This window comes from Astatotilapia calliptera, chromosome 7 (genome assembly GCF_964374335.1).
Source record: "Astatotilapia calliptera chromosome 7, fAstCal68.1, whole genome shotgun sequence".
NCBI classification, from domain to species: domain Eukaryota; kingdom Metazoa; phylum Chordata; class Actinopteri; order Cichliformes; family Cichlidae; genus Astatotilapia; species Astatotilapia calliptera.
Window position 1 is genome coordinate 460,701 of NC_137428.1, and position 25,955 is coordinate 486,655.

General features: G+C 48.1%; 2 protein-coding genes across 3 annotated transcripts; both read left to right on the forward strand.

Moving 5' to 3' along the window:
• Window positions 1-1,817: 1,817 nt before the first annotated feature.
• On the forward strand, window positions 1,818-8,582 carry tbc1d15 (TBC1 domain family, member 15). The gene is made up of 17 exons (XM_026172296.2): window positions 1,818-2,201; window positions 2,757-2,855; window positions 3,169-3,243; window positions 3,427-3,574; window positions 3,810-4,017; window positions 4,584-4,686; window positions 5,342-5,536; window positions 5,630-5,758; window positions 5,970-6,073; window positions 6,221-6,315; window positions 6,791-6,907; window positions 6,987-7,087; window positions 7,159-7,258; window positions 7,343-7,440; window positions 7,518-7,634; window positions 7,706-7,792; window positions 7,867-8,582. The coding sequence occupies exons 1-17, from the start codon at window positions 2,178-2,180 to the stop codon at window positions 8,044-8,046; spliced, it is 1,980 nt and encodes a 659-aa protein (XP_026028081.2). The 5' UTR covers window positions 1,818-2,177; the 3' UTR covers window positions 8,047-8,582.
• A 304-nt stretch (window positions 8,583-8,886) lies between these two features.
• On the forward strand, window positions 8,887-24,746 carry tph2 (tryptophan hydroxylase 2 (tryptophan 5-monooxygenase)). Of its 2 annotated transcripts, XM_080304030.1 has the most exons (12): window positions 9,577-11,181; window positions 12,388-12,801; window positions 18,798-18,932; window positions 19,018-19,201; window positions 20,634-20,734; window positions 21,319-21,386; window positions 21,470-21,666; window positions 21,883-22,018; window positions 22,173-22,299; window positions 23,016-23,111; window positions 23,201-23,334; window positions 23,451-24,746. In XM_080304030.1, the coding sequence occupies exons 2-12, from the start codon at window positions 12,406-12,408 to the stop codon at window positions 23,623-23,625; spliced, it is 1,749 nt and encodes a 582-aa protein (XP_080160156.1). In that variant the 5' UTR covers window positions 9,577-11,181; window positions 12,388-12,405; the 3' UTR covers window positions 23,626-24,746. The 2 variants fall into 2 exon arrangements, with proteins under 2 accessions (XP_026028084.1, XP_080160156.1); XM_026172299.2 differs by lacking the exons at window positions 9,577-11,181; window positions 12,388-12,801 and adding an exon at window positions 8,887-9,132.
• The last annotated feature ends 1,209 nt before the right edge of the window (window positions 24,747-25,955 follow it).

Below are 25,955 nucleotides of genomic sequence, written 5' to 3' on the forward strand. Positions count from 1 at the left end.
CAGATACTCAACTAAAGTGATGTCATGACAAAAATGAATGACCAACAAAACATTTTTCTCCTTCATTTCTGTCACACAAAGCTGTATGTAACGTGTCTCGCGGTTAGTATCATGGTTGCTAGGCAACCTGAACAGCAGGACGAAGCGTATACCGTCCCATTTCACAAGCCTCTCACTTCCGCACTTCTCGTACTTGTAGTACGCGTAGTGCGCGTACTTCAAGCGTGCAGTCTCTTAATTGGGACACAGCCTCTGACTGAGGAGAGCCAGCAGGCGTCTCACCTGTGCCTGCAGACCACAGGTGTGTTCACCTTTCAGCATAAAGTTCTTGCTGTGTCTCAATACACTGATCGGGTTCATTGATGATGTCATCAGTGTGTGACAATATCAAAACTGTTAGGCTGACGAAGACATTTTTCACGTGTGGCCAAAGGTGGAGCCAGCTGTTCCAGGAGGATGCAGTCACTGTGAGGCATGAAATAAAAACATTGAACCTCATTTTAATCCGTTTTTGTCTCATTTCTAAGAGTTTGATCATTCCAGACTTTACTTTATTTTGAAATGTCGGGATGTGTTGCTCATGAAAGAAACTATTTTTTCTCCAACTTTATTTCAACAGAATCTTCAACAAAAAGCAGAAAACTGCACGATGTAAAATTGTAGTGCAAAATTATGATACAGTGGAAGAGTATGTACAAATAAATAGGACAGAAATGCAAATTCAAACAGGGAAAGGCGAGAGACACCGTGAGATTATTAATGGTTTTAAAGCTTTCTTGTTGTAAGAGGAACAAATTGTTCCGATTCTGTCCTGAGAGTGGAGAAGTCACATTTATGGATGTGGAGTTTGATTAATGAGAGTCTCTCACTAAAGTCTAAACCAAAATACGTTTTGGTAGAAAAGATTTTGATAAGATGCTGTTAGAGATGAACGTAGTGACATGATTCCATAACAACTGAGTAAAGGTGAATTTTCCAAATAAAATCTCTTCACTTTGTTACTGACCTTTATCCAGTCTGCGTCCTCGACAAACTGAGACCAGAAAGAAACCGACTGAGGAGCAGAGGTCAGAGACGTAGAGCGTTAATTAAGTAGTTAGTTAACGAATGGATCAAAATTATAGATGAAATACAAACAATTGACCTACAGAATAAGGACTCAGGAAGATCAATACCATAAAAAGTGGGAGAAATGGACTGAGTACATAAACCCAACAGGATAAAGACCAACACACTGATAATGAGAAATGATCAAACTGTAGAAACAAGGAGATCCAACATGGGTTTGTTTTGTTATCCTACCTGTTGTATTTATCTTTTTGTTGTTGTTGTTGTTTTGGTGTTTTGTTTTGTTGTTACCCCCCCCCCCCCCCTATAATGTTTAAAGAAAACAATAAAAAGAAAGTAAAAAAAATAAATTCAGTTGAGTTGAAAAGATACCAAACAAGGCAATGGGGGAAAAATAAAATGAAACAATCTGAGGGTGAAATACAAACGTAAACTCAAAGGAGTCACAAATGTCCGGTTGTATTTCAGACCTCAGTGGGTTCATCCAACAAATCATGAAAAATGAGGTTTACATGTTTGTTCATGACGGTGCAGATTTCTGACATTTTGTGTAATTTAAGCTGCAACAATGTGACTGTTTTCTAACAAAAACAGTGAAACTTAAGTTAGACTTGTGTTTGTAAATGAAGCGCCCCATGTTGTGTAGCTTTCTGGAGTTTATACTTATTGGGCTACATATTTATTTATCATACAGGCTATACAGTACATAGCATCAAAACTCACATGTTTTATGTAACTAAAGTGTGTAATCATGTGGGCTACAGACAATAATTAAGTTATCGACTATATTTATATGAAAAACGTGCATACTTACTGCATTTGAATCATGTAACCGTATGTAACCATGAGTGTTTGGGGGGGGGCTTCGACTTTGCCACCCTAAGAAAATCTCTCTAGATCCGCCCCTGGGCTGTAACATCTATCCGTGCGTTTGTCAGTTTTTACTTCTTTTGTCTTTTTTTTTTTTTGGGCCGTCAGCTGACCCGTTGAAGTGGGCGTGGTTCTAACCGGAAGCTGACCTTTTTAAACCGGAAGCTGAGCTGTCGGTTGTGTTTTGGAAGTTGGTGGTCACGTGAGCTTCCGTCGTCATTGGGAGAGTGAGTCCAGACATGGCGGCGGAGCCTGCGTTCAAGGTAAAACATGATCGCGTTTCCGGGATTCTGCCGCGGAGGCCGGAGCTCCGCGGCGGGGAGAAGAGAGCTCCGTCCTGTCGGGCCGGGAGCTCTGTCCTCCGGCTCTGCGCCGCCGCTGCTCGGATAGCCACTGAGCTCACCGACCGCAGCTGCCTCGGGAGGCGGCTATCCGCCGGCCTCTGTCCGCCTCTCCGGCCCGGACGCTGTCTGCGGGCGGCGTAGGGCTGAGGGTCGGGGCTCTCAGGGGACAGGCTGGGTTAAGCTAGCGTGCAGTGGTCCCTGGGCGGACCGGTGAACCTCAGCAGACCGCTTCAAGTTTGCGTGATTGATCTCAGGGGAACCTGATTGATTTGTTTTGATTAGTATTGATCAGTGGTTTTATCTGAAGCTCTGATTGCGGGTGGCACAGGTGTGAACAGGTGTGCCACCTTCTCGCTGTATCGCAGGTTATTTTTCCCACAATGCCCTGAGTCCTCAGACGTCATGTGATGTGATCAGACTTCCTGCCTGCTGTATTGATCCTTCAGCTGACCTCACTGTGACTCTGCTCCACAGGTGATATTTGAACACGAGGGAGTCTTCCTCCATCCCAGCAGTGATGAGGAGATCGAGCCAGACTTCCTGGTTTCAGGAACCCTCCGGATCCTTGAAAAGGTAACAGTCCCGACACACTCTGGTATCGATTAGTCAGCCTGGTCATCGATTAAGTATCAGAATGTCTCTGCGATGGAACGACTTGAAGAGAAAAACATCCTCACACACCAGCAGCATGTTTGATACCAGGGCGATAACCTGATTGCTTAATCAAAGACCTGTTAAACTGCACATGATTGGCTGGAATGTCACTGTTATTGATTGTTTATAGATCTATGCGATCGGAACAGAAGCGCTCTTTCTTCCTGAACGCTCCTGTGATTTGTTTGATTGATCGATGAAGTAATGTGTCAATGTGTGTCCTCGCCGTCAGGACGCCGAGATCGTGGTGGAGTATAGACCTCTGGAGGACGGCGTCGACCCCTCAAACATGCTCTGTGCTGGGAAGGTTTGTCCAAATACTCCCACTCAGTAGAGTTCAACTTTATTGACTCAAATTGAGTATCAACAAACCGAATTTCCTGATTTGATTACATTCAAACTTCAAAGTTTCCAAGAACAGATTTTTAAACAAACCAAAAAAAACATAAAACTTCATGTAAAGGTGATTTAAGAGTGTGTGTGTGCGCAGGACTCGAGCTCGGTGGTGGAGTGGGCTCAGTGTCCAGGGGACCGTCCACAGTCTCAGCAGCTGTTGGAGGCTCAGCTGAGCTACGAGACAGAGTGGGACATGGTGAACGCCGTGTCGTTCAGGAAGAGGCGGAGCTCCAACATGGAGGGTGAGCGGCTGCTTTAACCTGCTCGGCATGTTGGAATCACGTGACTCAGATTCAGAGACGATGAGGCAGCGATGAGGAATTTTAATGCTGTCGACTGCAGCCTAGCCTCGAGCTGCCGGGCTGCATCTGCAGGTCGTGAAGACTCTCAGCAGCCTGAGCCAGACGGGTGCATCGGCTGATCTGAGCTTTTATTTTGAAATCCCTGTTTTTTCTAATCCCTGCTTCCTGTCTCCAGGTTCTCTCAACAGCAGCCACGAGAGGAGCCGCTTGGCCTTCGCCTTCAGTGTCAGTGACCTCCGCTCCGTCACGGTGAGGGAGGAGGGCTGGACCTTCATCATCCTGCAGCTGAAGGACTCATCCACCCCGCTGCCACATCTGCACTTCCACCAGGGTGGCAGCAGAGCGTTCCTGGACAGCCTGAGGAGGTTCGCTCTGCTCATAGAGTGAGTCCAGCGGTTGATGTTAAGCTCTGACCCCGCCCTCCACCTCAAGGAGGGCTGTTTTTTTTTTTTTTGTTTGTTTGTTTGTTTGTTTTGTTTTTTTGGGGGGGGGGGGCTGGTCAGGTTCACATACAGATCAAGTTATTGGTGTTTGTGTCACAGACAGTTTATTCAAGTTACTCTCAGTCAGGAAGACATATAAATGTTACTCCACCTTGGGGTGGGGGCTGCGGGGGGATTTGGTGCCGGCGCCACTCTCTCGGGTCATTTATATGCTAATGGCTGATTTCCACAGGCGTGCGGCAGCGTTCCCGTCCCTCTGATCCAAATATCGGGTGAGGCGGGGGCAGATAGCTGTTATTAAAGTTCTTATCAGGCTTCATAATGACGTCCCGCCCACGTGCTGCCTGCTGATTGGCTGATAGAATCTGTACACCCCAAAGAGACGAGCGCTTCCTCTGATGTCTGATTTGCCGCTCGCGCCGTGAATAATAAGCACCCGTTTGTTATCAGAAGGCCGGCGTTGATCCTGTGAGCTGTTACTGAGGTCACATGTTTCCTGTTTGCAGGTCTCCCAGCGACCACACGTGCCTGCTGGTCAGCACGCCAAACAAAGCTCTGTCGCAGTCCTTCGAGAACCTTCTGGACGACAACAACTTCGGCCTGGTTCACGTAAGAAGTTTAACCATCTTTCACTGCCAGCTGTTAGGCTCAAACATCTGGATTCGCATGCACAAACATGCACGCACACGCGCGCACACGGGGGTGCAACTATAGATTATTTGGTCGTCGATTAACCTGTCTGATTTCTCTTCGATTATTTGTGTGCTGAGTGCAGTCTGGGCAGGTGATGCAGCGATGCTGCCCCCACAGCTTCCTGTGGTGTACTGCAGGTACAAAAACACATTTATGAGGTTTTAGCATGCGACGTGTCAACGTCATGGAGTGCGGCGACGTGCGCACAGGGACTCTGTCGCACTGAAACATGCTGCACATAAAAGTGTGAGCATCACATGGTCCTCACAGTGAGGGGTTCAGCAGCTGTTACCATGGTGATTTAAACGGACACATTAACGTGTGATCTTCACGCAGATGTTTCTGTGGAAGCTGCTGTGCATCAGCGCATTTATTTCAAACTAAATAAATCTGTGTGTTGGTTTTGTGAGCGAGGTCGCTGCGGTGGGCTGTTGGCTGCTCTGGTTTCACACGTAGAATTCTGTCTGTGAAAACACGTCGTAGGATTTATTTTCAGATGACGTTTGGAGTCGTGCGCTCCATCTTGTTCCGGCGTCCGTCGGCTGATGAGCTCTGCGTTTGTCTCCTGCAGAAGTTCAAGCGGGACCCGTACGTCACCACGCTCGGCGGCTTCTCCAAAGTCACAAACTACTTATTCGACGCGCTGCGGGGGATGGAGGAGCAGCAACAGCGCCCCCCAGAGGAGGTGGCCGACCTGCTGGGCGAGGTCATCCCGGGGCTGGAGATCAACCAGCAGGAAGAGCCGGGCTTCGAGGTCATCACCAGGGTGAGGGGTCTAATGTGATTGGCTGTTAGGCAGACGCGTGGCAGCGGGTGTGTCAGCCGTGTGATGCTCTTTGCTCACCTTTGACCCCGTCAGATCGACCTGGGCACGAGGCCCGAGGTGAGCAGGAAGTCGCCGCTGACTGCAGACGACTGGGCGCGACACCAGGATGCAGACGGGAGGATGAAGGATGTCCCAGACCTGAAACACGCCGTCTTCAAGGGGGTACGTACGTGTCTGTGGGTGTGTCCAGCTCTGAACCAATCAGCTGACGTGATTCTTAGCAGCATCACTCATTTATTCAGTTTTGGGCTGTTTGATCTTCACTTTGGTTTTTATGCCTGAGTTTACTGTAAAGCACTCGTTGGTGTTTTGACCTGTGACACTGATTGAAACGAGCAGAGACCACGCCCTGACGCGTCTGTGTCGTCTGCAGGGTCTGTGCCACGCCCTCAGGAAGGAGGCCTGGAAGTTCCTGCTGGGGTATTATCCCTGGGAGAGCACGCACGAGGAGAGGAAGACCCTGCAGAGAGAGAAAACGTACACACACACACACACACACACACACACACACACATACCTGATTACCCTGACTGGTGTGTATATCATGTTAACATGAGGTGTGTGTGTGTGTGTGTGTGTGTGTGTGTGTGTGTGTGTGTGTGTGTGTGTGTGTGTGTGTGTCAGTGATGAATACTTCAGGATGAAGCTGCAGTGGAAATCTGTGAGTGAGGAGCAGGAGAGGAGGAACTCCAGACTGAGAGACTACCGCAGTCTGATCGGTGAGCAGCACCTCGGCTCAGGCCTTGTTTGGTTATTTGGGCGGGGCTCCTGATGGAGAGCAGTCCAGTGTAGCGGGTGGATGACGTCACATTTGAAGGTGTTTGTGATGTTTGATGTGCCAAAGAATCAGAAGCATTGATGAGCGATTGATTCTTGCTCTGATGCTGGAGATGATGTCAGCGTGGAGTCGGGTGCAGCAGGTGGGTGAGATCGTAACACTGTCGCCGGGATCAGATCTGAGGCGTTACCTGTAAAGTTAAAGGAGTTTTTACGTGTGAAATACTGCAGTACGGGGAGTGAACGCAGTACTTCAGTGAGGTACTCGAGTGAATGCTCAGTTACTGCCGCGGTGAGGTGGAGGGAGAGCTGCGGGAGTTGAGCAACGACCGCTTTGGTCTTCTGAGTTGGGTGGTACAGCTTGCCGTGAGGGGGTAAAGGTCAAAGGTCATGTGACGTATGTGTCTGCGCTCTCAGAGAAGGACGTGAACCGAACAGACCGAACGAACCGCTTCTACGAGGGCATCGACAACCCGGGCCTGGTCCTGCTGCACGACATCCTCATGACCTACTGCATGTACGACTTCGACCTGGGTGAGCGAACGCTTTGCCTCCGCAGGTACGGCGCCGCTTCCCGTTTCCTGGTCGTGACAGGAAGCTCTCTGTGTTGCAGGTTACGTTCAGGGCATGAGCGACCTGCTGTCGCCCATCCTCTACGTCATGGAGAATGAGGTCGAGGCTTTCTGGTGCTTCGTGGCCTTCATGGACCAGATGGTGAGTCTGATCTTTGCTCTGACAGCTCGGACGTTTAACCGCGTGCTGATTTACCGCCGTGTGTCCTGCAGCACGAGAACTTTGAGGAGCAGATGCAGGGCATGAAGACTCAGCTGATCCAGCTCAGCTCGCTGCTCAGGCTGCTCGACCTTGCCTTCTGGAACTACCTCGGTACGCCGCCTGCAGCTGTGCGTGTGTGTTTGCTGTGAATAGCGGCGGCTCTGAATGACTCCGCCCCCTCTGTCTGTGTCTCAGAGTCTCAGGATTCAGGATACCTGTATTTCTGCTTCCGCTGGCTGCTCATCAGGTTCAAGAGGGAACTGAGCTTCGTGGACGTGCTGCGGCTCTGGGAGGTTGGTGTCCTCCTGCGGGGTCGGAGGTGCTGACAGGTGTCGTTCTTCCTGTGGTCTCACGTGTGGTTCATCCTCAGGTGATGTGGACCGGGCTGCCCTGCGAGAACTTTCACCTGCTGGTGTGCTGCGCCATCCTGGACTCAGAGAAGCAGAAGATCATGGAGGAGAACTACGGCTTCAACGAGATCCTGAAGGTGAGCATCGCCCCAAAGCTGCCCGGAGATCTGTGCACACCTGAGATTGTTCACCGACCTGTGTGTTTCAGCACATCAACGAGCTCTCCATGAAGCTGGACATTGAGGAGATCCTGCAGAAAGCTGAGGGCATCTGTCTGCAGATCAGGAGCTGCAAGGTGAGTGCAGGGAGCGTCTTCTGTCATGGTACGTCCATCTGACCCCTCACCCTGACCTGTCTGCTCCTCCTCAGGACCTCCCTCGCCCTGTCGCCACCATCTTGGGCTTTGACGTCGAGTCTCGCCGTGCAGGCTCGACCGATTGCGGCTCGGCGGCGACTTCCGGAGCAGCTCGGCGGGAGGTTGGCGTCTCCAACGGACACTCGAGAGAAAGCAGCTGCGAGCAGAGTGGCAGAGGGGCCTTTGTATCGTAGTGAAGAGTGGAGATGGACTGTGTGTGGGCGGGGTGAATCTGTGGCCCCGCCTCACTGGAGGAGGGTGTGTGTGTGTGTGTGTGTGTAAAGAGATTATTAAGAATCTTATTTTTGTAATTTCTTGTATCGTGCGGCTCTAATCGGGCATTCCTCCACTCTGAAGCCTCATTCATCCTGATGAAGAGGAGGTGGAGCCAACCAGTGACTGAGCAATCATTCACCTGTTGGCTCCGCCTCCTGAGTGTTACAGATATGTTAAAGATAGGGTTAGGGTGGAGCAGTTGTCTGGCTGTAGTTTGAATGAATGAGGCTTCAGATCCAGGAAGTTCTGCCAACAAGAGCCCTGATTGGCCATGCAGTGACAGAGGGAGGAGCTCTTTCTGTTGACAGGAGGTGCCTGTGTTCCTCTTCCTGTTGGCGCTCTGACGTTTTTCTCTGTACTGAGATCAGATTAAAGACTCCACGTCATCAGCTTCTGTCACCATGACGACGGCGAACAAACCAAAGAAATAAAGTTTGTTTCCTGCAGCGTGAAACCGTCTCAGCTGTGACATCTGGATCACACTCACACACACAGTTTCCTCTCAGGGTTGAAACACTGAATCTGGTTCATGTTGTGAGTGCAGACGACCTCAGCGTCCAGCATGGCTCCACCTGAGGAACGCTAACAGGTGGTGCAGTAGAGCTCTTTGGTCTGCATCGCCTGCCTGATGTAACGAGGACACAGCTCCGTAATGCTGTAGCCTTACCCAGGCACTAGGGGTGCAACGATACTGGTATCGATATTGAACCGTTCGATACAGTGCTTTCGGTTCGGTACGCATATGTATCGAACAATACAACATTTGTAATTTATTTTATCAATTTTCCTTCTGACGATGCTGTCTGTGTTGAGAGCTCAGTGAATCTGCGTTCGACTACTCCGCCTAGGCTGCACTGTCGAGCGCAGATCCAATGAGCGCAGCACAAGCTAGCGAGACAGAAGTTAAGCTCTCCTTGCAACATGGCAAATTGAACCTCCCCCACCCTCATTCAGATCTGGCGTTTGGAACTATTTTGGTTTTCATGTGACGTATGACCCTGAAGGTAAGCAGTCATGGACTAAAGTAAAACAGTATGTTGGATGTGCCATGCAATGCTCAATTACATGGGTGGGAGCTAGTGCGTTAGCGCAGTTAGCTCGTTAACATGTTGGCCGTCCAGCCCCACGCACGGGGCGATCCGCGGTAGCTCGTTAACGGAGATTTGCCGTGTTGTGGCGTTAACGTCATTTCAGATTAACGCTGACAGCACTAGTGGGAACACAACGAATATGACTGCACATTTACTCCGACATCATCCTAGTGCAAAGACAAAAACAACAAGCATGCTACTAACTTTACCCGAGTCATTTAGACAGCCGTTAGCACAGGATTCTCCTTATGGGGACCTGATATGTTTAACATGCTGCTGAGAATATAGCCCAGAAGAAGCATATAGTAGAGCTTTTATTTTGGAAAGAGACATTTCTCTGTAATAAACTCTTTTCCAAAGATGAGAGATTTCTCCATTGGATTTATTTTTTTACTTTGTTGTTTCAGCAACATTAAATTTAAAAACTGCACGTTTGAGTTAAAATATATATTTATAATTTTAATAAATGACAAATTAAAAGGCATGAACATTTTTTTTTGTATCGAAAAAATATCGAACCGTGACACCAAAGTATCGAACTGAACCGTGAATTTTGTGTATTGTTGCACCCCTACTAGGCACTGATGCCACAGGTGGCTGGGTGGAGTCCTGAGTGGTTCAGGGCCTCCACCTCCTGTAGACTCAATGATGTAGCAGCACACAGCCCTGAGGCCTGTCTGGGTCTAAAATCGCCTGCTGCTTGTAGTGAGGTGAAGTGGTGCAATACACCCTTTGCTCTTTAACGTGACGCATGTTGAAACTACAGGGTGCTGAAGGCGGACTACAAAAACTAAATCCTCTTCGATTTGTGGAGATGATATGAACGAGGCTGGCGTTGAGAGGAGGAGCGTCTGGGGTCGTATTCACCGACGTCAGCACAAACACTTCTTTGAATCCTGAGGCTCAGTTTGTCTGAAATCTGTGGTGTATGTGAGTCAAACACTCAGGATTTACCGAATTCAATCAAACATCCTGCGCGTGTTGTGGTCGCTGCTGCTGGGACGGTTCAGCATACGGGGACACTGAGTCCGACTGCACCATGTTCACCTCCACCCACACACGCTGAACTTTGTCCTCATAAATATGAGCAGCTGTAGGTCTGCTTCCACCTTAAAATACGTTAAGGACTGAGTGCCATCTCTCTCTCTTATTGGAGCTGACCTGTCAGTAACCATGGAGACCACAGCTGGACACAGCATCGCAGCTCGTCACGGGAGGCCAGATTATTTACGATGATGCTCGCGCGGACGTTTTCGCTTTGTGTCACACGCAGAAGGAAAACACACCTGCAGGGCCAAGCTCCAATCAGAGAGCTGCGCCACTGCACAGTCAGAGTGGGAGGGGAGGTGGAGGGCAGCTGCTCTGCTTGCATCGATGTGAGGAAATGATTCGATTCATCTTCATAAATGTCACGCCTCCTCCCGTTTGCTCCAAATGTCACCTCAGCTGCTTTCATGCGACTGTCAGATATCTCCTGGCCTCCTCCTCCTCCTCCACCTCCCCCTCACCACCTCCCCCTCCTTGCCTCCTTAGATTGGAGAAGTTTGGTTTTAAAGGCGACGAGGAGGAGGAGGAAGATGAAGGTATCACCTGCAATCAGCTCATAAAGCCTCAGGAACAAAGCAGCCGCGGCTCCTCCCGATGCAGCTTTCATTTCCTGTGTGGCAGGAAATTGTCTCCGCACGCTGATAACCGCGGCTGCCATCATGGCTGTTTATCAGCCAACCATCAGCCGTCCATCACCTGCCCGCCCACAGGTTTAATAGAGGACTCCGCTCCTCTGTGCCCACAGCTGATGAAACCTCAAACTGAAGTTTAAGATCTGAAACGACCAATCAGAGCACGGCGCCATTCCAGACTCAAAGCTCATTAGGCCGAGAGCTGCAGATGTTTACAGTCGAACCAAACCACCCTCTCTGATGTCTGGCAGTCGGGGGGGCGGGGCCACAGCAGGATGTACAGGTGGGAATCATGTTTGATTTGTGGTCACATGACTTTCTGTGGGTGAAGGTCAGCTGTGTGACAGGATTTATGAACATAGGCAGGTATTTAAGGTGTGTGAGAGCAGGAAACACGCCCCTCACCTGCGGGAGTTGTATGGTCCGTCCAAGCCGGAGAGGGCGGAGCCGTGGAGCCTTTCTTACTCTTTATGTCCTACCTGTCACATGACACTCGACGTCAGCGGGAAATCGCTCAGGTGGGGTGACCAGGTGTGTCAGGGTGTTACGAGTTCAAATATTGAGGGTGCGCACAAAGACAACGATTGGTCCAGGAGAGTTAGGATGATTTAATGAACACACGCGTGGGGACATGAACACTGCACGCCGACAGCATCGATCTCCGCCCAACGATACACAAGCAGTTGTTTTCATAACATCAGGGTATTGTTTATGACGCCCCCTCACGCGTCAAACAGATACAACACATGCATACGTTTCAACACCACTAATGTTCTGTTGACGACTTTCGACACATTTAAAAGGACATCTTCTCCGTCTCGAGGCCAGGTGCTTCCTGCTAATAACTCTCGCTTATCTCCTGGAGCAAACTGTCCCTTAGGCAGACACAATTTTGCATCACAAGCTTTTGCAAACTATTATTTGAACTCTTACCTAAACATGAGTCTAACTACTGTGTGTGTGTGTCTCAACCTCCAAATGCACTCGGCCTCACCCCGCCCGTTGATGCTTCTGACCTTTTACCAGGCAGAAGCTCTCTGTCTCCTCTATTATCAGAAAACAAGGTCCTGACTCTGAAAACAGTATTTCTTATACCTCAGCAGTATCATGCATCATAAACAATATCATTCATTCACAATAAGCCAGCAGCCTAATGTAATGCAGTTTAACAAATGTAACTCAGGAGAATAATGCAAACTAAAACTACATAATAATTCACAGTCATTATTCAGGGGCATAACGTGGCATTAATATCACAATCTCACTGCTTTTAAACACGCAGGTCCCTGTGTGCGTGTGTGTGTGCTCCTTTAAACATCTTTGTGGGGACCAGTAATTGGGAGGACCAAATGGCGGTCCTCAGCTGTGGTTAGGTCATTGTTGGGGTCAGGCATTAGCTCCTATTGGTTAGAGTGAGACAGCAGGTAAAGTGTTACATCAGCTCAATGTCCTCAAGGAGATGTGAAAATGAGTGTGTGTTTGTGTTCAGGTGTGTCTCTGAGCTGCTATGTGTGCTCTAATGATGTCACTCTGCTGCCAAAGTCTCCGCCCACCTGGAGACTGCTGTGGGTGGAGCTTACCCCCCCCTCCCCCTCCTGGGGGAGTATTTTTGAGGAGGCGGGTCGGCAGCGGCTCACAGCTCCAGCAGCATCAGCAGCAGCATCCTCCTCTTCGTCCTCCTGAGCGGCGGCAGAGCGACAGGCTGGAGTCCTGGTACTCGTACACTCACTGGTTCCCGATGGCGTCGGGCCACGTGATGAAGGACGATGGCGAACCCATCCCCAGGATGCAACCGGCTATGATGATGTTCTCCAGCAAGTACTGGTCGCGGCGCGGGCTGTCGCTGGACTCGGCCATGTTTGACCAGCAGCATCAGCGGCAGCGGCACACCGGCGGACAGATGGTGAGGAGTCTTCATCCTCCTCCTTTTAGACTAACTGGGTACTTTTACTCGAGTACTGTAGCTGAGAGCAGCTTCAGGACTTTATTGATTGCTGATCAGGAGAAGATAATAAGAAACTCTTTATTTCTCAAATTCTGCTCCAAAAATTCAAAGTCAAACTAATTATTTCTACTTTTAGTACTTTTTTACTTGAATTGGCTCATCACACAACCTTCTTGCTGAAGAGCCTTTGAGCAAGGCAGTAATCCCATCAGCTCAGAATATTCATCCAGGCAGCAGAAACAGATCAAACGATTTAAAAAGAACTGCCCAGAGCGATCAGATCAGTAACTGAAGATTCATCTCCACACTCTAGTTCGACCCTCTGCTTTATGGAGGAACAAATGTGCCAAAAGAAATCTACAGGAACTAATGAATCTGACATGAATTTATGTTACAGAGTTCTTTCTGTGATACTCGTTATTTACATTCACTTTAATTTATTTATTCCTTTTATTTCTGTTTTATCTCTGCACCATTCTCTCTATTTACATCTTTTTCTAATGGCAGGAAATCTGTCAAAGAAAAGCAGAAAAACAAATGCAAATACAATTTAAACCCTAGCATGAAACGGTCAGCCTAAAGTGATGTTTCTGGACTGTATTTAAGCAATATTTCTTCTTTTTCTCTGGGCCAACATGAAAAACCTGCAGTCAGGCTGATGGCTCTGCATCGTTTACATCACACGTTAAATATTCCCTCCATGCAGCTTTGCAGGCGGCATTTTCCTGCCAGTCGGCTCACAGGGATCGAAGTTCGTCCACAAAAAACAAAAACCGTCCACAATCCAGACACTGAAGAAGAGCGAAAGATAATGTCCAGGCTCAGCATGAGGTAAAGAGTAGACTCAGAGTACACACTCAGAGTTGTGTGTCCGTGCTCACTGTGGGGTCTTTGCTGTCAGAGTTCTGGGTAAGCAGCGTGTCGTCGGTTGCTAGGCTATGGGCTGTTTGTCCGAGCATCCGTCGGCAGCTCCACATCTTTATTTCATGACGCTAACAGCTGTCAGAGCAAGCTGCTTCACGCCGTTGCCACCGTGTGTTTGAACAGCAGTTCTGGGGAAATTTGTCGCCGTCTGCATCAGATAACGCTCCACGCCTTTATGAGGCCGGCCTATCAGAGCAAGCGATCATACTGATGGCGTTACTGAGAGGAAGTCACCCAACCAGAAACAGAACTGTGCTTTAGTTTACGCAGTGGAAACAAAAGCACGCAGGTAAAAAGGTTTAGGGTGGAGAAAAGGCTCCATCAGCTGATGAAGGTCAGGTGGCCAGCAGACACACTGGTACAGTTTAAATTCATTCACAGCAGCAGAAGCACCTCAGCCTGACTCCCGCTCAAACACTGCCCCCTGCTGGTGGGAGTCTGAGCTAAATCTGCACAGGACACAGACGACTCACCCTCCTCTGTCACTCCGACCCTCTGCATGTTCCCTTCACTGCATCCATGAACCTCCTCTGAGCTCTTCTCCTCCTGCCTGCAGCTTCTCCCTTCACCTTTCCTCCTCTGCACAGGCTCAGACCATCTCAGCCTCTCTGAGTCTGAGCCGTTCCCCTGATGACAGGATTCTGTCCACACTGCTCACTTCCAACAAACATCTGAGCATCTCCACATCTCCAAACCCCTGACACTCTTTCTCCACCCACTCCACCCTGCCTGCACGCTCCTCTTGGACCTGGAGGTGCTGCTTCCTGTCCCGTTGGACTGAGGGCTGACTCACTGTCGCCCCCTCAGGTGCAGGGTGGCATTAAAATCCACAGGAAAGGTGAAGGGAGAAGCTGCAGGCAGGAGGAGAAGAGCTCAGAGGAGGTTCATGGGAGGGCCTAATGAGCAGGGGCGGATCTAGAAGGGTGGCATGGGGTGGCAAGTGCCACCCTAAAATGATCCCTTGCCACCCCAGTTTTGCATATGACAGTGTTGTTTATTAAAATAAGACAGCATTAACAGTTTGAGCGTAGTTACAGTCAGCAGTGAATATAAATGCTAAAACTGAATATATTGCATAGTGTCCCCCCTGCACCAGTAACAAATGGTTCAGCCCATAGCAGGACCGGCTTTTTTCTTGTTTTCAGCAGCAAGCGATGCTCATGATCGTGCCAGAGCACATTTTGAACAACACCATGGGAATTTTGGATTTTACACAGGTGGGTGGATGTTACACTGTGGAAATGGAAGGAAGGTGAGTGTTATTAACCCTCTGTGGTCCACGGACACGCTGCACCTCCAGATCACATGACTGATGTAAGCTGACACAGCAACAAGCTGCAGCCACGCTGAGTCTCTGTTTCAGCCACATTGAAAGTTCGGACTTCAAAGTTTTTAAATTTTAATTACAGGCCAGTAAATCCAGAGTTATGATCATATATATATCAGCCACGCTTCGTTCTAAATACTGTCGTCACGTGTGTGTTTTAAGCGTTTTGTAAGGACAGCACGAAAACAGGAAAGAAAGGAAAAAAGCCACCTCTTTCTTATTGGTGGAAAAATGCACCATGTCGACCAATTAAAAAAAAGTCAACATGTGGGATTTGGTTGTTTAGGAAGAGGGAAAAGTTTGGGGAGTGACGGTAACAGGGCGAGCGAGACAGAGCGAGAGAGAGAGTTTAGATGTGGCAGATTTGTGACGTTTAGTGTGTTGTGTAGTCGTTCTGTTGTGTAGTCGTTTTGTTTAGTGTGTCAGTGAGGGCACTAATGACTGTCAGAGGCACATTTGCAACGTAAACACTGTCACTAAGTAGAAAACCAGCGGCGTGATACACCTGCTGTTGTCGGGCCTGCAGGTTTGTCCCTGTGCTCTTCTGTCTTTTGGTGGACAAACTTGTTTTTTACTGGCACACATCATTTGTGGGGCATCTTATTGCCACACCTGATTGTTCTCTCATTTTAGTTTTAGTAAGATTTTTAAATGGTTGTAGAAAATGAAACAAACGGTGTATTGGCTGCATTTTTAGATAAATAGTTGTTTATGTTTATAAAATGTACGTTTTATATTTGCATTTCAAGTTATAAACATTTACCCAACATGTCTGTGTTTTTTTTACAGTAAAAAAACAACTAAAGTCAGTTGAGCTGAATTTAGTTGATTTTTGCCTGTAAAAAGGCAATTACAAGAAAATGGAACAAGATAGACCCACCATCACAGGACGAATGGATCAAAATTATAGATGAAATACAAACTATGGAAGAATTGACCTACAGAATAAGGACTCAGGAAGATCAATACCATAAAAAGTGGGAGAAATGGACTGAGTACATAAACCCAACAGGATAAAGACCAACACACTGATAATGAGAAATGATCAAACTGTAGAAACAAGGAGATCCAACATGGGTTTGTTTTGTTATCCTACCTGTTGTATTTATCTTTTTGTTGTTGTTGTTGTTTTGGTGTTTTGTTTTGTTGTTACCCCCCCCCCCCTCCTATAATGTTTAAAGAAAAACAATAAAAAGAAAGTAAAAAAAATAAATAAATTCAGTTGAGCTGAAAAGAAAAAATAAAATGAAACAATCTGAGGGTGAAATACAAACGTAAACTCAAAGGAGTCACACATCGCCGGTTGTATTTCAGACCTCAGTGGGTTCATCCAACAAATCATGAAAAATGAGGTTTACATGTTTGTTCATGACGGTGCAGATTTCTGACATTTTGTGTAATTTAAGCTGCAACAATGTGACTGTTTTCTAACAAAAACAGTGAAACTTAAGTTAGACTTGTGTTTGTAAATGAAGCGCCCCATGTTGTGTAGCTTTCTGGAGTTTATACTTATTGGGCTACATATTTATTTATCATACAGGCTATACAGTACATAGCATCAAAACTCACATGTTTTATGTAACTAAAGTGTGTAATCATGTGGGCTACAGACAATAATTAAGTTATCGACTATATTTATATGAAAAACGTGCATACTTACTGCATTTGAATCATGTAACCACATGTAACCACCTGCATGAGTGTTTGGGGGGGGGAGGCTTTGATTTTGCCACCCCATTTGATTTCTTTGCCACCCTAAGAAAATTTCTCTAGATCCGCCCCTGCTAATGAGACCTCCATCGCATAGTCAGAGGCCTGATTGGTTGATGCTTCTAAACATCTGTTTTGGCTCTCGGCGAAGGCGGTCGCACTTTTCTCCTCTCCTCCTCCTCTCCCTTAGCTTCCCTGCTTAGCCTCTTGTGTCCTTGTCTAGTCTCGTGTTTTTTGTATTACTTTCCCTGGAACACTCTCTCACAGTCTGTTCTCTAAAACCTAAAAGAGGAATTATGGATTTGATCAACTGGTCTCTGAATGCAATTGACACCCCTTCTCAACGAGAAGTCTGGGCTCGGGTGAGCCTGAGTGCTGAAGATATCTACCTATTCGGAACCATGATAACAGGGTTCTTGCTGATCGGAGCTGGCTTGGCCCTGACTTATCAAAGAATTAAGGAAGCGGAACCGGCTGTTCAAACCCCCACAAGGCTGCCCGCTGGGATTGAAACAATGGGACGAGGCGTGAGTTTTTCAAAATGGGCTCATTGAGTGCAGCATGGATAAGATCTTGGAGAACGCACGGCTGCCATGAATACTCAGAACAAGACCTCTGAGTGAAAAACTGGATTACATCTGGAGGGGCTCGCTCGAATAACACCTTTGAGCGCAAATTGGATCACATCTTGGGGAAGTGCACTGCAGTCGTGAGTTCTCAGAACCTGCTCTTTGAGCAAAAGAATGACAACATCATGGAGCGTAAGTAACATAGAGCCTCCCCATGATGGTATCAAACTTCTGTTCCGTGGTGTTATCATTCTTGTGATTCTGAGACCTCACAACTGCAGTGAGCCGTTCTGCGATGTGATCCAACTTTCGCTCAAGGGTCTCATTTTGAGCAGGCCTCTCTTTGATGTATCCCAATATATATGCTCAATGGTGTTATTGAGTCTTCACGGCAGCTGTAAGCGTCTCCAAGGTGTTAGCCATGCTGCGTTCGTTGTGAGAGGTCGCGCCTCGTCCCATCGCTTCGATTCCAGCGAGCAGCCTTGGGGGGGGGTTTGAACAGCTGGTTCTGCTCTCATAATTCTCCGATAAGCCAGGGCCAAGCCAGCTCAGATCAGCAAGAACCCTGTTATCATGGTTCCGAATAGGTAGATATCTTCAGCGTCCTCGATCGACAGTCCCGCCAGGCACATGATCCTCCGATTCTGCCACCCGTCCATCGTGTATCCGGCAGGGAAAGTCCCTCCAGGGCACTCGGGCTCTCCCGAGCCCAGACTCCTCGTTGAGAAAAGGGTGTCAATAGCGTTCAGAGACCAGTTGATCAAATCCATAATTCCTCTTTTAGGTTTTAGAGAACGACAGTGAGAGACTGTTCCAGGGAAAGTAATGCACACGAGACAAGACAAGGACACAAGAGGCTAAGCAGGGAAGATAAGGGGAAGGAGGAGAGGAGAAAAGTGCGACCACCTTCGCCAAGAGATAAGCACGCACTCATCCCCCTCCCTTTCCAAACGCCTTCGATGCTTGTTTCCTGCGGGGGAACACGGCGGGTCTGTGTGCCGCGCTGGAATGGTAGCGCTGTGCAGGGCGGCTGCTGTGTTCGCTTCAGATTACTCCTCACCCCCCACCCAATCCTGTGGCTTGTCATGTCTTTCACAGAGTTGTACTGTGGACATTTATGTGCTCTCTGTGCAGAGGAGTTTTTTTGTTTCCTGTTCTTGTGCTGTCCTACCATGGAAGCACAGCAGAGTAGAGGTCTCTTTTTTTCCTCTTGTACTTTCCCATTGTAGTGTATATTTCAGTGTTTTTCTGTAACGCTACCGATCTCCGACTTGTATCCCCATGTGATGTCTTTGTTGTGTGTGTAAGCTTGGGGGGGGGGGGAACCTTCATGTGGCGAATAAAGCTTTGATTGATTGATTGAAACGCTTCATTTTGTCACAATAACCTCACGTTCTTTGTCATGTTTGTGTTGTTGCTGTCAGTCGAGGCGTCCGTCCTTCTGTCCCATCAACGAGAAGCCGGACAAAGAGGGCACAGAGGATTCTGGGAAAACGGCAGTGGTGTTTTCTCTGAAGAACGAGGTCGGCTGTCTGGTCAAAGCTCTCAGACTGTTTCAGGTCAGGAAGCCCTCAAAAACAGATCACGCCTGAACCTCTGCCCCACCTCCATCTTCACCCTCTCTGTCCTCGCGTCCTCCTGCAGGAGAAGCACGTGAACCTGAACCACATCGAGTCTCGGATGTCGAAGCGAGTTCCTAACGAGGTGGAGATCTTTGCAGACTGCAGCTGCAGCAAGAAAGAGTTCAACGAGCTGCTGGAGCATCTCAAAGACCACGTCAACATCGTGTCCTTCAATACGCCAGCACATGTGTGGTGTGCTGAAGCAGGTATGAGCGCGCTCAGGCGCACACCTGGATTTCTGGAGGCTTTCTGCTTTTGTCTTAACAGCTACTGCTTTAGTTTTAGTCAACTAAATGTGATGCGATTACAGCAGACGTAATCTGAAGTTGATTCAGTGACTCAAATCTAAAATGTAAAATTTGTGTTTTGAACGGTGAGTGATTCTCCACGATGTTTACAAAGACCGCGTCTCTTCTTCTCTCCCTCTTCTGTTACGTTTTCATGGGAGTGGGCTGAACCGCCTCTCCCTCGTTGTTTATCAGGAGCAGATGGAACGCTGCACAATGAGGTCACTTCCGATTGGATCACTTCACACTCACCCCACCTTTTCTGTAGTACCTGATTAGTTCTGATTGGATCTCTTCATCTTGTTTTGACTAAAGTGGCCAGTTTCTAGCCACGTGCATAAAACGGCAAAGGTGGAGGAGAAGAGAAGTCGTAGGTGTTCACGTGCCGTGGAGCGATATTTAAATGACCACGCCTGTTTTACCACTGGAGAAGGCGTCCCCTTCACCAAAGAAACAAAAACAGGAAGGAAAGAGACTAAGCAAAATCATATTGTCTTCCTCCGCAGCTCAAGTTCATCTCCTGAGCTGAAGTCAGGGAGCTAATACATGAAAACATGCATAAACTCGCTCATTCATTCCTGATATTGTCACATTTTGCCAGTTAGTGTCCTAAAAATCACACTTTTCCCCTGATAAACAGTTTTGACATTTTCACATTGTAAAAGAGCAGCTAACACAGGCTAACAGAGGCTAAAAAAGCAGCCAACACAAGCTACTGCAGCTAACAGAGGCTAACAAAGCAGCCAACACAAGCTAAAAGCAGCTAAAACTGTAGCTAACAGAGGCTAACAGAGGCTGAAAAAGCAACCAACACAAGCTAAAAGCAGCTAAAACTGCAGCTAACAGAGGCTAACAGAGGCTAAAAAAGCAGACAACACAAGCTAAAAGCAGCTAAAACTGCAGCTAACAGAGGCTAACAGAGGCTAAAAAAGCAGCCAACACAAGCTAAAAGCAGCTAAAACTGCAGCTAACACAGGCTAACAGAGGCTAAAAAAAAGCCAACACAAGCTAAAAGCAGCTAAAACTGCAGCTAACACAGGCTAACAGAGGCTAAAAAAAAGCCAACACAAGCTAAAAGCAGCTAAAACTGCAGCTAACACAGGCTAACAGAGGCTAAAAAAAGCCAACACAAGCTAAAAGCAGCTAAAACTGCAGCTAACACAGGCTAACAGAGGCTAACAAAGCAGCCAACACAAGCTAAAAGCAGCTAAAACTGCAGCTAACAGAGGCTAACAGACACTAACAGCAGGTAGTGGACAACACTGTGAAATGAAAAGCTATCATACAGAATGTAAAGGTTTGACAGGCCGCAGTGTTTAAGCGTTGTGAGACTTCTCTGTGTTCTTCTCAGATGAAGACGAGGTTCCCTGGTTTCCCATGAAGATCTCCGAGTTGGATCAGTGCTCTCACAGAGTGCTGATGTACGGGTCCGAGCTGGACGCCGACCATCCCGTGAGTCGTTTCAGTTCAACTTTATTTATAAAGAACAGCTCACAGATGCCTGCAACGTGAGTTCATCTTGCATTCGAGACAAAGAGGGGGCCAGACTGCAGTGTTTAGGGCCTTTGTGTGCAGGTCAGGGTGTTAAGTTTCTCCTTCGGGTCTTCGGGCTCATCTCTGAGTTCACCTCTGGACCTCCTATAGCTGTTTTCATTCAAGAGGAAAACTTTAACTGAGTCTGCAGCTGTCCAGCCTGTAGGTGGCATAGATCAGGAAGTGAGACCTGCAGAATGAGTTCCTCCCCACAGGTTGAGGTGCTGAGTTCAATGTGCTGCTCATCTGCCCCCTCACGTGGAAGAGGCGGGGCTTTTTACACACACCTGCCCGCTCTTCGATCCACACAAAATAAATTCGTCTTTGGGGCTTCGACACACTGGAGGAGGTCCAGCTAACGTGTCAGATGTCAGCCTTTCTTGGTGGGACGTACGAGTGGCAGCAAAGCTGCGAGCAGCCCATAGGTGCACGCGGAGGTGGCAGAAAGCTGGGCATGATGGGATATCTGTACTCTGACTGTGTGTCCTCTTCCTTCCTGTCAGGGGTTTAAAGATAATGTTTATCGCCAGCGCAGGAAGTACTTTGTGGAAGTGGCCATGAATTATAAGTTGTAAGTATGTTCGTCCGTTCGTCGTGTTTTCTCGTGTTTCACCTCTCACGTGTTTCACGTCTCGCGTGCCCCTCCCCCCACAGCGGGCAGCCCATCCCTCGTATCGAGTACACGGAGGAGGAGGTGAAGACGTGGGGCGTGGTGTTCAGAGAGCTGACCAAACTGTATCCGACTCACGCCTGCAAAGAGTACCTGAAGAACCTGCCGCTGCTCACTGAGCACTGTGGCTATAGAGAGGACAACATCCCGCAGCTGGAGGACGTCTCACTATTCCTCAGAGGTACGTCTCTCTGAACACGTTCACCTGGACTCAGGTGACCCATGAGTCACATTACAGATTCCAGAAGTTCTGCTGAAACATGAAGCGCTGTTGGTGGCTGCCCCGCCTCTTTGATGACATAATCCCTCCACGGTGATGTTTTTTGATGGATGAGAACGGGCCAGAGCTGAACAGGATGATGACCTCACTTCCTGTGTGGCTTCCTGTGTGTTTCAGAGCGCTCTGGCTTCACCGTTCGCCCGGTGGCAGGTTATCTGTCTCCCAGAGACTTCCTGGCTGGTTTGGCCTACAGAGTCTTCAACTGCACTCAGTACATCCGGCACAGCACCGACCCGCTCTACACCCCCGAGCCGTGAGTACCTCCACCTCACATCCACCTTTCATCCATCTCTAGTTTGATGAGTTTGATGATTTCCAGCTCAGCATCACGCAGACAAAGAGGTGAAATCCACTCTGTGTATTCAGTAGTTGTAGTGATCCATCTTTCCTCCTCCTCCTCCTCTCAGAGATACGTGTCACGAGCTGCTGGGTCACGTCCCCCTACTGGCTGATCCAAAGTTTGCCCAGTTCTCTCAGGAGATCGGTCTGGCCTCCCTGGGAGCGTCTGACGAGGACGTTCAGAAACTCGCCACAGTGAGTTTCATCATCATGGTAACGCTGCAGAGGTTCAAATCCAGCTGTGGGAGGTTTACGGAAGACTTAGGATAAAAGAAATTGAAATAAGCCAGTAAAATAATAAATAAATATCTCTTTAAGAGTAATGGTACTAAAAATAGCAGCTGTATGAGATTAACTATTTTACACCCTATTACACATTAATTATATTAATTTCGAAAATTATTTCTTCATGTTTTGTTTGAGAACGATGAGAGTCCTATTCTCACCTTATGTAATGATGAAGTGTCACCTGATGGTGGCGCTAGAAGAACATGTTTCATCACCAACATGTTTTAACTTTACAGCATCACTTTAAAGTGGATCTGTTCTGTTAGAGTAACAGAGTAAAAGTACTCAGTTACTTTGAAGCCCTGTAACTCAGTACAAAACAGAATCAACAACGCAAAGACATGCGCTCTAGAGACTCAGTTTCACACAGTTTTTTATAGTCATACATCTCCATGACATCACAGAGATGGGACAGAAGCCCCACCCAGCTGCTGCTCAGAGCTTCTGTTTGTGAGGGTTAGCGTGGTTACACCCCCTGTGGTGCAAAATGATATTACATGAAAGCACAGGCCATCTGAACAGCTGATGTCTCTAACACAGAGGTTTGGACATGATGCCATAGAAACCAGTTTTTAAAGGAACCAATCAGTGATCAATCAGTGATGGAGCCTCGTGTGTTTCAGTGTTATTTCTTCACCATCGAGTTCGGACTGTGCAAACAGGACGGTCAGCTGAGAGCTTATGGAGCCGGTTTACTGTCGTCTATTGGAGAGTTGAGGGTAACACACACAATGCACATACGCGCACGCACACACAGACGCACACACGCACGGTGGAAGTGATGTTTGTCTGCTGATGTTTTTCCCAGCATGCCCTGTCTGAAAAGGCATGTGTAAAGATGTTTGACCCGAAGACGACCTGCAACCAGGAGTGTCTCATCACCACCTTCCAAGAGGTTTACTTCGTGTCGGAGAGCTTCGAGGAGGCCAAGGAGAAGATGAGGTAAGCAGCGAGTAGTCACTGAACGCATCGTGAATGTTTTAAAGTCTGAACAGGAACTAAACTCCTGCCTGGACCGAGCCCGCCGTGACTTCCTGTGCGTGCTTCCTTTCCCGCAGAGAGTTTGCAAAGACGATAAAACGCCCGTTCTCGGTGTACTACAACCCGTACACTCAGAGCGTCGACCTGCTCAAAGACACCCGCAGCATCGAGGACGTGGTGCAGGACCTGCGCAGCGACCTCACCACTGTGTGCGACGCCCTGGGGAAGATGAACACCTATATGGGCATCTGAAGCTGGGGACGCACCACCAAGCTTCTGCAGAACATCAGCCGCCATCACGCGTCCATCTACGCCTCTGAGTCCAATGTAGCAACCACAGGAAGTTATTAGCTATCATACCGGCTCATAGTCTGTATCACAGCGCCACGAATCCATCAATGACGACTTACTGACCAGGTCAAAGGTCACCAAGACCATGCCCAAGCATCTGCAGGTGTTTCCTCATGAAGGCAGATCCAGGACGAGGAACGCTCCCTGTAAGGCTTCCCACGCCGATCCAAAGCTGCGTTCACACGAACCACAGAGCAAAGTTTCACCTCGCTGTGTGCAGCATTCACGTCCCCGTGTTGCTCCGTTTGACTGCCTGCAAAGAGTCAAAGGCCTGTTTTTGACACTTTCAAGCCGTCTACGTTCGTCTGAATCCCGTCTCTTTCGCTGCATTTCGGGCTGAACTGCTGAAAAGCATGGCGGCGGTTAGCTCAGTACGATCAGCTCATCAGAGCAAGATGTCGTGAGTAAGAAGGATGTCCAATAAGACCCTCGCACATTGACTCACCTCTTTCAAAACCCCCTTCAGCCAACCGCCATCCATCGTAGAAATGAACTTTTGGTAAATTTTTGCCTCGACAACTTGTTTCTCCTTTACTTTGGCGCCAAACTGCACAGGCAACCATGGCACTCTCTCAGCTGTGTGATGGATCCACAGTTTGGCTCAAAGTGAACAAGAAGCGAAATCGTGCGACTCCCGCCTCATTCGCGTTGCGATTCCTCTGGCGTCCGTCTGAGCTCTCTCCATACTTCCTGCCAGCAGGATCGGGTGAATACATTGTTTATTGGATCAAAACGCATTCGCCTCTCTTCTTGTTGTCTCGTTTTCGATGTCACAGCGTGAAAGCTTCCCTTCGTGCTTGGTGTGAACGCTCCGTCTGAAGGTCCTCCCCTCTGATGAGCTTTGAGGTCTCGTGACTATAGAGCATCAGTGAGTCATGTGATCTGACTGAGGGTTTGTGTGATTTGTGGACTGAACAGGCGGCGCTCTCAGCTGATTGGCCGCGGCTGACTGAACTTCCTGTGCTGCTGTGTTGCTTCTGTACACGCCTGTAAATGATGGACCATTAAAGCTCCCGAGTGTCGCAGGTCTCTGTGTCTTCATTTTTACCTGCAGTGAGAGCATCATGCCTGCACGAGCAGAGGGCGTCCGACGAGTGGGGCTACCTGTGGTTTTAGTCCAAGGTTACAGTCTGCTGAAGTCCTCTGACACTCACCCCCACCATGGTACAAACTCAGTGTGTCATCCAGATGTTTGTGGGTGGGGAACAGCTGGGGGCTTTAGGGTGTTCGAGAGATGTTTGACTTTTAACCGAGACTCAAAGTCATTCCATCAGAATTGGCTTTTCAGTGAGTTTGTGTCGGTGGGACGTGATCCTGTTTCCAGGCTTCATGGCCCCATGCCCAGCTTTAAGCCAGGTTTGAATCTGCTGCTCGTAGAAAGGAGAAGTGCCCTCTCTCTTTTAACCATGTTCAGACAGAGTGCAGGACGAAGGAGATGAGATGTGGAAGTACTTCAACTTTGTTACTGGGAACTTATGAAGAAGAGAATAAACATGAAACTAAGGTTAGACAGCAGGAATATGAGGAACAACACGACAAAGGATGCAGACAAAGGGTTTAAATTCACAAAAGCGAATGGGCAAAGTGGAGACACCTGGGGAACACAAGTGAACTGAATGTGACTAATGAAGCAGAACTGCACACGACACAAAGAAGTATCAAAATAAAACAGGAACTAACAGAACAGGTGACACTTCAATACCAACAGAAAGGTAAACCAACACAGGGACCAGCCTGACGACTAAACACAGATAAGACATGAAGTAAATGTACACAACCTACAACTAAACACTGGGTGATGGTTACACTGAGAAAGAAAGCACATGATGACAAGCCTCAGAGTTGATAATAAAGGGGAGATGCTCACAAATAGTAGGTGCTACGACCTGAAAGGTGAGTACGAGGTGCGACCTGTAATGAGTGACCTGAAGAGCTGAGACGGCGAGGACATGTCTGCAAAATACGGCGGCACACGATTGTGCACAGCGCCAAAAGTTTAGGCCGAGTTTTTAAAAGTGATGAAGAGCAAGCAAAACGTGCGACCTCCTACAGCAGCAGCATTTCAAACTGGATTTAAAGACGTAGCCTGGAACACATCCAGCTGAAACTCATCAGAACCAACATAATAAAACTTTTACTGTCAGTGACGTGGCTAAAAGAGCCTGACACAGGTGTTTACTTCCTGATCTGTTAGATCCTCTGATGAGCCCAGAAAAAAGTCCCTCCCTGGC

Coding starts and splice junctions, on each gene's coding strand:
- tbc1d15 (XM_026172296.2), top strand. CDS start 2,178: ATGGCGGCGGAGCCTGCGTTCAAG. Junction 6,316..6,790: donor AGACTACCGCAGTCTGATCG/GTGAGCAGCACC, acceptor CTGCGCTCTCAG/AGAAGGACGTGAACCGAACA. Junction 6,908..6,986: donor CATGTACGACTTCGACCTGG/GTGAGCGAACGC, acceptor TCTGTGTTGCAG/GTTACGTTCAGGGCATGAGC.
- tph2 (XM_080304030.1), top strand. CDS start 12,406: ATGTGTGCTCTAATGATGTCACTCTGCTGCCAAAGTCTCCGCCCACCT. Junction 19,202..20,633: donor TGTGTGGTGTGCTGAAGCAG/GTATGAGCGCGC, acceptor TGTTCTTCTCAG/ATGAAGACGAGGTTCCCTGG. Junction 22,300..23,015: donor ACGTTCAGAAACTCGCCACA/GTGAGTTTCATC, acceptor CGTGTGTTTCAG/TGTTATTTCTTCACCATCGA.